At 38.4% G+C, this 11,185-nt stretch overlaps 7 protein-coding genes across 7 annotated transcripts; 3 read left to right on the top strand and 4 right to left on the bottom strand.

The window, feature by feature from the left end:
* Window positions 1-228: 228 nt before the first annotated feature.
* Window positions 229-1,950, bottom strand: LOC127156592 (histone H3-like). Its single transcript, XM_051099543.1, has one exon. The coding sequence runs from the start codon at window positions 1,898-1,900 to the stop codon at window positions 1,490-1,492; it is 411 nt and encodes a 136-aa protein (XP_050955500.1). The 5' UTR covers window positions 1,901-1,950; the 3' UTR covers window positions 229-1,489.
* Window positions 1,951-2,582: 632 nt separating this feature from the next.
* Window positions 2,583-3,011, bottom strand: LOC127156605 (histone H2A-like). The gene has a single exon (XM_051099556.1). The coding sequence runs from the start codon at window positions 2,988-2,990 to the stop codon at window positions 2,604-2,606; it is 387 nt and encodes a 128-aa protein (XP_050955513.1). The 5' UTR covers window positions 2,991-3,011; the 3' UTR covers window positions 2,583-2,603.
* Window positions 3,012-3,535: 524 nt separating this feature from the next.
* Window positions 3,536-4,366, bottom strand: LOC127156580 (histone H1-like). The gene has a single exon (XM_051099529.1). It carries the CDS (start codon window positions 4,339-4,341, stop codon window positions 3,703-3,705), a length of 639 nt encoding a protein of 212 aa, XP_050955486.1. The 5' UTR covers window positions 4,342-4,366; the 3' UTR covers window positions 3,536-3,702.
* Window positions 4,367-5,144: 778 nt separating this feature from the next.
* On the bottom strand, window positions 5,145-5,768 carry LOC127156632 (histone H2B-like). Its single transcript, XM_051099584.1, has one exon. It carries the CDS (start codon window positions 5,737-5,739, stop codon window positions 5,365-5,367), a length of 375 nt encoding a protein of 124 aa, XP_050955541.1. The 5' UTR covers window positions 5,740-5,768; the 3' UTR covers window positions 5,145-5,364.
* Window positions 5,769-7,246: 1,478 nt separating this feature from the next.
* On the top strand, window positions 7,247-7,612 carry LOC127156624 (histone H4). The gene has a single exon (XM_051099577.1). It carries the CDS (start codon window positions 7,264-7,266, stop codon window positions 7,573-7,575), a length of 312 nt encoding a protein of 103 aa, XP_050955534.1. The 5' UTR covers window positions 7,247-7,263; the 3' UTR covers window positions 7,576-7,612.
* Window positions 7,613-8,497: 885 nt separating this feature from the next.
* LOC127156608 (histone H2B) lies at window positions 8,498-9,115 on the top strand. The gene has a single exon (XM_051099560.1). The coding sequence runs from the start codon at window positions 8,588-8,590 to the stop codon at window positions 8,960-8,962; it is 375 nt and encodes a 124-aa protein (XP_050955517.1). The 5' UTR covers window positions 8,498-8,587; the 3' UTR covers window positions 8,963-9,115.
* A 785-nt stretch (window positions 9,116-9,900) lies between these two features.
* Window positions 9,901-10,357, top strand: LOC127156601 (histone H2A-like). The gene has a single exon (XM_051099553.1). It carries the CDS (start codon window positions 9,921-9,923, stop codon window positions 10,305-10,307), a length of 387 nt encoding a protein of 128 aa, XP_050955510.1. The 5' UTR covers window positions 9,901-9,920; the 3' UTR covers window positions 10,308-10,357.
* The last annotated feature ends 828 nt before the right edge of the window (window positions 10,358-11,185 follow it).

The raw sequence follows: 11,185 nt of genomic DNA, 5'->3' as shown, positions 1-11,185 counted from the left end.
TATATAGCATTAAAAGGGGAATATTAGTAGGAATATTAAATAATGAGACTGGATTGAGAAAACAAGAATTATTAACCAGAATCTGAACTGACCATGCTACATTAAATGGAAATCTAAATAAAATCAAAAAACATCCGAGCGGATTATGAAGGCATTGTGGAATTTATGAAATACTGTTGATTAAGTCCTACTGCACTGTAGTGCATATAAAAGTGAACGGAGAAGTAGTGGAGGTGAAAATAATGTTTGAAAGTTTATTAAATAATAAACATAAGGTTTTACACAAATCACAAACATTATTTATGTACCATTTGTCCAAACACAACAAACAAAACTCTGTAATTTGTCATTATATCAAATAAATATGGTGTATTTTTGACTGGCCCTAAACTGATAACTATTCAGCTAATCATACATTCAACACAGGAAATGCAGTTTTCTTAATTGTTTACACATTTTTCGCAATTGCTTTAGTGTAATAATACAAGGGGAACATACACAAAGAGTATACAAAGTATACAAAAATCAAAAACAATATAAATATAAAAATAAAAACAAAGGAGAAAGGGAGAATTACAACAAATTGCAGTGCGTTATTTTGCAGTAATGTTGAGCTCTTTGGTTAAGATCATTTTCTGTTTGAATGGCTGTGCTAATTGTTTTGAGAACAAGTACATTGCACTGGAGAAAAGTGTCAAATCGATTGAGAAAAATTCTAACACTGATCTGTTAAATTATCTAAAACAAACAAGAAATTGCACAATATTCAAATATACTTTTAGTATTATTATTACTATTATTATTATTATTATTAATAAAATGAATAAAGGTGAGACAATAATGCACACGCATTTCTCATTACACAAACTGACAGCTTTAATTTTACTTTCACTGAAATCAGAAACCCCCTGCAGTTCCTTCTCAAACCCCAGTTTGCAAAACTTTGACATTTAATGTGCTTCATGTTGTTAATAGCAATGAATAAAACATGTCAATTTTGTATTTTTATATCAAATATGGTACAGGACAGTCTATTAAAATTAATGTGATGAATAGCATGGGTCAAAAGTAATCTAAAAACAGTCCGATTATATTACCTAAAATGTGCTACTTACCAATTTTTATCATGTAATTTGGAATCAGTAACGAATTACAATTTGTAAGTAACCTACCCAGTTCTGTATATGAATCACTATTGTACATTTGGAATCATTATTACACCTGCAGAAAAACAAGTGAATAAATAACAATAATATGTAACACTGACTTGCAGTAACAGCATTTTCTCTCGATCTTCCTACAGAAGAATTGCATTACCGAGAAACATCAGATATCGCTGTACATTTAATATATTCTTGCCTCGAATTATAAGTTAGATTTCCCAGTGGGTTTTAACAAAAAACAGCAACAAAGACAAGAAAATTACACTTTGTTCGACATATTTAGGTGGCTCTGAAAAGAGCCTTTGGGTTTAGAAGAAGCAGTTAGTTTAAGCGCGCTCTCCACGAATGCGGCGGGCCAGCTGAATATCTTTGGGCATGATGGTCACTCTCTTGGCGTGGATGGCGCACAAGTTGGTGTCCTCAAACAGACCGACCAAGTAAGCCTCGCTGGACTCCTGCAGGGCCATGACAGCAGAGCTCTGGAAGCGCAGATCCGTCTTGAAATCCTGAGCGATTTCTCGAACCAGACGCTGGAAGGGCAGTTTGCGAATCAGCAGCTCGGTGGATTTCTGGTAGCGACGGATCTCTCGCAGAGCCACGGTACCCGGCCTGTAACGATGAGGCTTCTTGACGCCGCCGGTGGCTGGAGCGCTCTTACGGGCGGCTTTGGTAGCGAGCTGCTTCCTCGGGGCTTTACCACCGGTGGATTTACGAGCGGTCTGCTTAGTTCTTGCCATTGTGGACCTATATTCTTTAACAAAGAATGATTTTTCACTGTGTGTGCAGCAACTTTTTAAACCTTCTTGCCGCATTGGGCGGTGCGTCAGCAGAGGCATTTGATTGGCTGTTCGGTACGTTGCAGCTTAAGGTGGCCAATGAACAAGCATTTCATGTTTTCAAATAAGTGGAGGCAGCTTGCCTTTCCCGCTCAAATTTGTTTTAAATTTCAGTGTCCCGTTATTGGACTTTGAAAATGCTGTTTTTATTTTCTTTAGATTTGCTTATCAGAATGCTGCTCTTTTAAAATCGGAGATAATGAAAAGGTTACTTTATATCTATACTATCGTGACAATGGGGTTGAAGACATTGCCTTTAATTTTGTAAATATTTTCCTATCCTTCTATTGTAGTGTAACAGCATTAACATATTGCAAATATACATTTACACAAAATAAATTAGTTTACACTTTATTTTAACACTTGTTTCATATCTTTTTCAGGGGGCTTTTATCTAGTTAATTCTCTGACAATAAAGTTTATCATGATTCGCTGTTTGCGCTGATAGCGAAAGTTATTACAGATTATTTATATAAGGAGTGTGTGTTTTGTGTGTGTAAAATGAAAGCCGTTCAGATTTATCATATAATTTAAACTGCTCTTAAAGAGAAAGTGGGTGGCTCTGAAAAGAGCCTTTGGGTGTATTCATCAGACTGTAACTTATTTATTTGGTTTTGGCGGGCTTTTCAGTCTTCTTGGGTAACAACACCGCCTGGATGTTGGGCAGCACACCGCCCTGAGCGATGGTCACTCCGCCCAGAAGTTTGTTCAGCTCCTCGTCGTTGCGCACCGCCAGCTGCAGGTGACGGGGGATGATACGGGTCTTCTTGTTGTCCCTTGCGGCGTTTCCAGCCAACTCCAAGATCTCAGCAGTCAGATACTCGAGCACAGCGGCCAAATAAACCGGAGCACCAGCACCGACGCGCTCGGCATAGTTGCCTTTGCGGAGAAGCCTGTGAACACGACCGACGGGAAACTGCAGTCCTGCCCTGGATGAGCGGGTCTTAGCCTTCGCTCTGGCTTTGCCACCGGTTTTGCCTCTTCCACTCATTATTGAATTGAAGTTGTTATTGCTAACCAACGCTAAAACAATAACTTTACAGCCCGACCATGAGTTTTTAAGAGAGAGAGTGCTCGTCCTCTATTGGCTAGCGCGTATCACAGCTGTAAACCAACCACTGCAAATCCCTCCACAAATACAAACCCCTCCCCTATCCTATGAATGCATGAATGACCAGAAATTTTAAATGCTTTTACTTCTAAAATGCGTTTAATGGAGAAGGTAAAATAACCAAAGTTATACAATCACACAGTGAAATATACGTGTCCACATAAACACTGGAAAAAAAAAAAAAAAAAAAAAAAAAAATATATATATATATATATATATATATATATATATATATATATAGTATATAATCTACTTATATATATATATATATATAAGTAGATTAGATATATTACACCAAATCAAGCCTAGCATCCTATGATTTAGCTACCTGCAGCTAATGTTTCAAATATTACATTTAAGATACTGATGTAAATAAAAGGTAATCAAATGTTTTAGACGTAGTAAATAATATAATGTATTGTAGATTGTATCTTACAAAAATAAAAGCACACAAGCTCCCTGAGTTCACACTCTCAAACGCCTCAATAAGCATTTAACTAAAACAATTAAAATGTTGCTCTTTAATTGTAGCAAGTGGGTGGCTCTTAAAAGAGCCGTTTTGTTTTGGGAAGAAATTTACACAGAGTGATATTTATTTCTTTTTGGGTGCCGGCTTTTTAGGCTTGGCTGCCTTAGGCTTCGCCGTTTTGGGTTTGGCTGCCTTGGCCTTCTTGGGGCTCTTGGCTGCTTTCTTAGCGGCTGCTGGCTTTGCCTTTTTGGGGCTCTTAGCTGGTTTCTTTGCAGCTGCAGGTTTCTTGGCAGCTGCAGGTTTCTTGGCCTTCTTGGGGCTCTTTGTCGCCTTCTTTGCTGCGGTGGCTGCCGGTTTCTTCACCTTCTTGGGGGATTTCTTGGCGGCGGGTTTCTTGGCAGCAGGCTTCTTTGTTTTAGTGGGGGTCTTTTTAGCGGGTTTCTTCTTGGTTTCGGCTTGCTTCTTGTTGAGTTTAAATGAACCGGAGGCGCCAGTGCCTTTGGTCTGGACCAGGGTGCCGTTGGTCACCAAACTCTTGACGGCGATCTTGACGCGGGAGTTGTTTTTCTCCACATCGTAACCACCCGCAGAAAGAGCCTTCTTCAGGGCGGCGAGGGACACGCCGCTTCTCTCTTTGGAGGCGGTCACGGTCTTGACGATGAGGTCCCTGACGTTCGGGCCCGTTTTCTTGGGTTTAGACGCCGATTTCTTCTTGGGAGCTTTAGCCGGAGGAGCGGCGGCAGCTGGCGCGGTTTCAGCCATGTCTCTGAGCGGATACGTTTCACACGTCGACAGTCTGGATGTAATGAAACGCTGAGCGGCGCTGCAGAACTTGAATACCACATGAGAACCGTATAGACTCAATATCCTAATCCACAGAGTCTAGCCTTAGCGAATACGTTTAAACAGAGTTAAACAAGTGTATCAAAATATCTTTGCAGATTAGAAACTACGCAGATGCTAATGAGTTAAAATATAGATTAATTAATTATGCATGTGTAAATGTAAATGCAATGCATTATGCATTAAATAATTGTTTATATATCTATACATTTTCAGTGCAATGCAATTGATTCCAGGCAATGCTATATTTTGACCGATATTATATATATATATATATATATATATATATATATATATATATATATATATATATATATACTATAAACAGTACCTATTATTTTCTATTTAAATTTATTTGATGGTAGTTGAGATCAGTTCACGCCTCACTTAGAGCTGGTGTACTTGGTCACGGCCTTTGTGCCCTCAGACACGGTGTGTTTGGCCAGCTCACCGGGCAGCAGCAGACGCACGGCGGTCTGGATCTCTCTGGATGTGATGGTGGAGCGCTTGTTGTAGTGAGCGAGAAGAATGACTATGTATTTGCTATTTTTCGCCAAAAACTTAAACTCATACACTTCTATATAATAAGTAAATAAATAACAGTAACAAGAGGGAGAAGGATCATCTGATTTATTAATGTAAATATCAGACTATATCCGCATCTATCTTACGGTTGTTCCTGCATTGTTTTGTTATATTCCTGCAAATATGATAGAAAATGTCATGTGTTCTGTCCTGCAGCGATTATGCATTAAACCCAAACATAGAACAGCGTTAACGTCTTATTTGTGAGTTCATAAAAATATATAATTATTTTTATAGAATAAAACTCGTCCAGAGTACTAAAAACACTCTCGAATATCACAACACGAAAAGCTCTTTAATTGAAAACATGGGTGGCTCTTAAAAGAGCCGTTAGGGTAGTTGAGATCAGTTCACGCCTCATTTAGAGCTGGTGTATTTGGTCACGGCCTTTGTGCCCTCAGACACGGCGTGTTTGGCCAGCTCACCGGGCAGCAGCAGACGCACGGCGGTCTGGATCTCTCTAGATGTGATGGTGGAGCGCTTGTTGTAGTGAGCGAGACGAGAAGCTTCACCGGCGATACGCTCAAAAATGTCGTTGACGAAAGAATTCATGATTCCCATCGCCTTAGAAGAGATGCCAGTATCAGGATGAACCTGCTTCAACACTTTGTAGACGTAGATAGCATAGCTCTCCTTCCTGGACCTCTTGCGCTTCTTTCCTCCTTTGCCGGCGGTCTTGGTGACGGCCTTCTTTGAGCCCTTCTTAGGAGCAGACTTCGCTGGTTCAGGCATGTTAGTTCGTGATAAACTACACTGTAGTTTTAAGAGTATGTACTGGGTATTTATAGATAGCTCATGCAAATTTAAGAGGGCTGGGTTTCCTTTCACTCATTGCGCGTTTTGCGCATTGAATGAAAGAAACATGTTTCATTGGTTAGAAATGGGCCGCTTACACAGACACATCAGCCAATCGTAGAATTGTAAATTTGAATTTTATCCCTCCCCCTAACCGTCCTTCACCTCCCCCACCAGCTTCTTTGTCTGACTTTCCCGCTCATGCTGCCTCTGTGATAATCATGGCGATAAAATACTTTAAATTGAAATTACGCTGTTTACACAATTTGACGACTCGTGAAGATAACGTGGATATATATATATATATATATATATATATATATATATATATATATATAATACTTATTGTTTTTCGTTATTTATATCTTATCTCATAACATGTCTTCTACCTCCCCTAAACATAATCCTAACAAAAACCTCTGCAGACAAATTTAAATATTTAAATAGAATATGGATTTAAATCGAAACATGATTTGGCCTTTTTTTGTTGTGTTTTTTTTTTTTTTTTTTTTTTTCAACACTCTTCAACACTATATCAGTGAGGGCATTAAAACCTCACATGTGCAGTCAAACCTATAAAGAAATATAATCGGTACTCCTGTTATCCAGTTTCATTCCTGTTGCATTTTTTTTCCAATTACGTTTAGTCAATAATTTATTTTAATAAATTGCATCATGAAAATGGCTAAGCTTGAGGCTTGAGTTGCCTTTAAATAAAAATAAATAAATAAATGCATGAATGAATGGGTTTGAGTACTTTAGAAAAAACAAAATCCTTTTGAAAATTGTGTTAATTTGTTTGTTTGTTTGTTTTGTTGTTTTACAAAAAACACCTGCCTGAGGGAAAAATGAAGGAATTTGTCATATTTGGAAACGTTTTTTTTTTTTTTTGTTTTTTCTTTTTTGAGTTTTGGTAACAGGACTGAGAAAAAATCTTCCACTTAAAAACCTTTAAAAACAATTAATATAAAACGAAATAAGATTACCTGAGTAAACCCAATACAGATTTTGAATAGTTAAATATATGTATTACTAGACTCAGTCAAAGTAAATAAATAAATAAATATATATATATTTTTTTTTTTTTGGAAGAGTTTTTGAAGTAAATTAAATGCATCCCAAATAAACACCAGAAATTAAAACCAGGTGAAATGGCCTAAGGACTAAAGAGCTGATGTAGCAGAAGATTCTTTGATGGACAGAAAAACATAATATTTTACTGTATATTTATTGTAATATATGCTTCCATGAACAAAAACGTCCATTTCCTCCAAAAAAAAAAAAAAAAAAAAAAAAAAAGACAATGGTGAAACTGGGTCACCAGCGAGTGCATGGCATGCATCACATGATGTTGCATAGCTCCGCCTTGATATGTTTCAACTAGGTCCTCTAAGTGACTGTAAAACGTACTGTGTTTGTCTGTATTTCAGTTACGAAGGTAATACTCAATAGATTGCAGTAATGTCTGGAAGAGGCAAAGGTGGTAAAGGACTCGGGAAAGGAGGCGCTAAGCGTCATCGCAAAGTTTTGCGTGATAACATCCAGGGAATCACCAAACCCGCCATCCGTCGTCTTGCTCGTCGTGGCGGTGTCAAGCGTATCTCCGGTTTGATCTATGAGGAGACTCGCGGGGTCCTGAAGGTTTTCTTGGAGAACGTGATCCGCGATGCTGTTACCTACACTGAGCACGCCAAGAGAAAGACCGTCACCGCCATGGATGTCGTGTACGCTCTAAAACGCCAGGGACGCACCCTGTACGGCTTTGGAGGTTAAATAGATTGGTCCTGTCATTAAAAAAAAACAAAAAACAACGGCTCTTTTAAGAGCCACCCACGTTTTCAAAAAAAGGCGTGACTTTCATATAAGTTTTTACATAATTAAAATGGTAGTGGATACAAAACCATACTTATTTCTTTTGTTTATTGTGTTTTATGAGAGCTCGTTTCCTTCTGAAGAATTCAGATGCAAAAACCTCAATCAGTCTGACTTTTTTTTTTTTTTTTTTTTTTTTTTTTTTAAATGAGCTTTTGTTTTTGGGTATTTTGTATAGGTTTCTATGTAAATACTGGTCCTGATTGGGTCGAGACTAGAATTTAGCGAGTTTGAAGTTAAAGTATTTGATGGACGTATATTATGTGTCAGGAGCATTCACTCAGTATCATGTATCTCATTTTTGATCATTTTTGACTGGTTTTGCATCTGAACTCTTCATATAGACGTTCAGTTTTTTTTACTTTGAATGAAACATTCTGCGTATATACACTCTTGAAAATAAATAAAAATAGGAAAACATTTTATGATTTTTTTTTTTTAGCTTGTGAGAATGTTTTCTCGGGTTTAGGTCACTTTTTCAATTTCGTTTTTAAAATATGGTTTAATGCAGATAGTTTTCTTTATTAAAATCAATGTAGTTCCCAAAACGTAAGGCACAAAGGATGTTTTCATTCGTTTCACATTTCACTCTGTAATTAAATCTTCAATTTAAAGTTCTTTAACGCCACGATTGTCACAGAGGCAGCATGAGCGGGAAAGTCAGACAAAGAAGCTGGTGGGGGAGGTGAAGGACGGTTAGGGGGAGGGATAAAATTCAAATTTACAATTCTACGATTGGCTGATGTGTCTGTGTAAGCGGCCCATTTCTAACCAATGAAACATGTTTCTTTCATTCAATGCGCAAAACGCGCAATGTGTGAAAGGAAACCCAGCCCTCTGAAATTAGCATGAGCTTTCAATAAATACCCAGTACATACTCTTAAAACTACAGTGTAGTTTATCACGAACTAACATGCCTGAACCAGCGAAGTCTGCTCCTAAGAAGGGCTCAAAGAAGGCCGTCACCAAGACCGCCGGCAAAGGAGGAAAGAAGCGCAAGAGGTCCAGGAAGGAGAGCTATGCTATCTACGTCTACAAAGTGTTGAAGCAGGTTCATCCTGATACTGGCATCTCTTCTAAGGCGATGGGAATCATGAATTCTTTCGTCAACGACATCTTCGAGCGCATCGCCGGTGAAGCTTCTCGTCTCGCTCACTACAACAAGCGCTCCACCATCACATCCAGAGAGATCCAGACCGCCGTGCGTTTGCTGCTGCCCGGTGAGCTGGCCAAACACGCCGTGTCTGAGGGCACAAAGGCTGTAACCAAGTACACCAGCTCTAAGTGAGGCGTAATCTAGCTTCAGCTACCCCAACGGCTCTTTTAAGAGCCACCCATATTTTCAGTTAAAGAGCTTTCAGTTTTTGTTTTGGCGGGCGCCTCTAACATTCTGGATAAACAAATTCTAAGTATCAATTCTAAGTGGCCTAAATATCAATTCGAAAAAAAAGAACTATTTGTACAATTCTGTTCTAGTAACGTGATCGTTATTGAATATATATAATAAAAAGAACGTCGCTTGAACAAACTGTAGTATGAATTTTTTTTTTTTTTTTTTTTTAACCCATGAGGGCGGTCACGTGTTTACTCGCTTTTTCTTTATGCGAGGATGTTTTTTTCCGGTGTCTTAATCGCTTTTAACACCAGACTAAAAACTTGACGGTATATACTAATCTTAGGAAGTAATCACCAGAAGGTTATTATAAAGGTTATTTATTTAACTAAATACAGGCAAAATTGCCATAATAAAAGGTAATGGTTTAAAAAAGTAGCGTCTCCTTTCAAATCAAAGGAAAAAACAACAACCTTAAACTTCTGTAATTTCTAATCTGCTACAAAGATGTTTAGGTATGTTTGCTGTTTAAATGGAGGCGGGGAAATCCCCGAGAAGTCTTGTGTAGAGGCTACATGGTGTGTATATATATATATATATATATATATATATATATATATATAGTAATGCATAAATGCGTACATGTGAGATTAGGACGAATTTAAATTAATAAAAAGGCCACAGGATTGTTTTGAAAATAAGTTTTTCAATACACTTCTCAATGGTAGATGAGAATGAAGGCTGGCAGAGAGGGGGAGGGGTTTGGAGTTTTGTGGAGGGATTTGCAATGATTGGTTTTCAACTGTGACAGACTCTGACCAATAGACGACAAGCACTCTCTTATAAAAACTGGTCGTCAAGCAGCAACGCTATTATTTTTACGCTAAGCAATAGCAACTACAGCGATTTTATCATGAGTGGAAGAGGCAAAACCGGAGGCAAAGCCAGAGCAAAGGCTAAGACTCGCTCATCCAGGGCAGGACTGCAGTTTCCCGTCGGCCGTGTTCACAGGCTTCTCCGCAAAGGTAACTATGCCGAGCGAGTTGGTGCTGGTGCTCCCGTTTATTTGGCTGCTGTGCTCGAGTATCTGACTGCTGAGATCTTGGAGTTGGCTGGAAACGCCGCAAGGGACAACAAGAAGACCCGTATCATCCCCCGTCACCTGCAGCTGGCGGTGCGCAACGACGAGGAGCTGAACAAACTCCTGGGCGGAGTGACCATCGCTCAGGGCGGTGTGCTGCCCAACATCCAGGCTGTGCTGCTGCCCAAGAAGACCGACAAGCCCGCCAAGACCAAGTAAATGAGCTGACGTTTGGTCAAACGAAACACCCAAAGGCTCTTTTCAGAGCCACCCACTTCTCCTATAAGAGCGAATTTAACTTTGAACTGCATTGCTATCGTTATTTTTTTTTTTTTTTCTCAAGCTATTATATTTGTCGGTCAATTAAATTTTACGTAGTTAAGGTTGGGCTTAACTCTGGTGCATACACAACATGCCTGTTCTCAATACCGTGGGTATTGGAAAAAAAAAAAAAAAAAAAAAAAAAAAACTGATTACATTAAGTCCTATATGTTTTTTAGTAGTACTGAATCTGAAAAACCAACCTTCTGACTGACAAATAAACGTGTTCTGAGAATGTAATGCGACCCTACTAAAAGAACGATTTTGAGCGGGAAAGGCAGGCTGCTTTTTTGGAAAATAGGAAACGCGCTGTCATTGGCTGAGTCACGCTGACAGGCAATTGCCAATGGAACGCCCTTGCAGTTACAGTCTGAAATTGAGAAAAAAAGAAAAATGGTAGGAGAGTTCCATATACAAAAAAACAATAACCAAATGCACAGGAATGTGAAAATATACAGCGATGAAAGGCATATATTCAGAAAACAACAGGAGACAAGGTCATTGCACACTGCCTGAGAAATGTTCGTCCGTCATAAAGTTCAGGATCAGGTTAGATTTTTTTTTTTTTTTTTCGCATCCGTAGCAAGCATTTTGATAAGACAAAATGACAAATACGACAAAAAAAAAAAAAAAAAAAAAAACACGAACATTTCAGATTCAGTGTGCAATGACCTTCCTTTTGCGGTGATTTCTGGAGGAGTGATTTTTATTAATTGTTTATAAAATGTGTAAGTTGTTTTTCTTCTACTCAATTAAAATGTTAATAAAGCACAAAA

This window comes from Labeo rohita, chromosome 25, assembly GCF_022985175.1.
Source record: "Labeo rohita strain BAU-BD-2019 chromosome 25, IGBB_LRoh.1.0, whole genome shotgun sequence".
In the NCBI taxonomy this organism is placed as follows: domain Eukaryota; kingdom Metazoa; phylum Chordata; class Actinopteri; order Cypriniformes; family Cyprinidae; genus Labeo; species Labeo rohita.
Note: the sequence above shows the minus strand (reverse complement) of the source record. Positions and strands in the feature narration are given on the sequence as shown.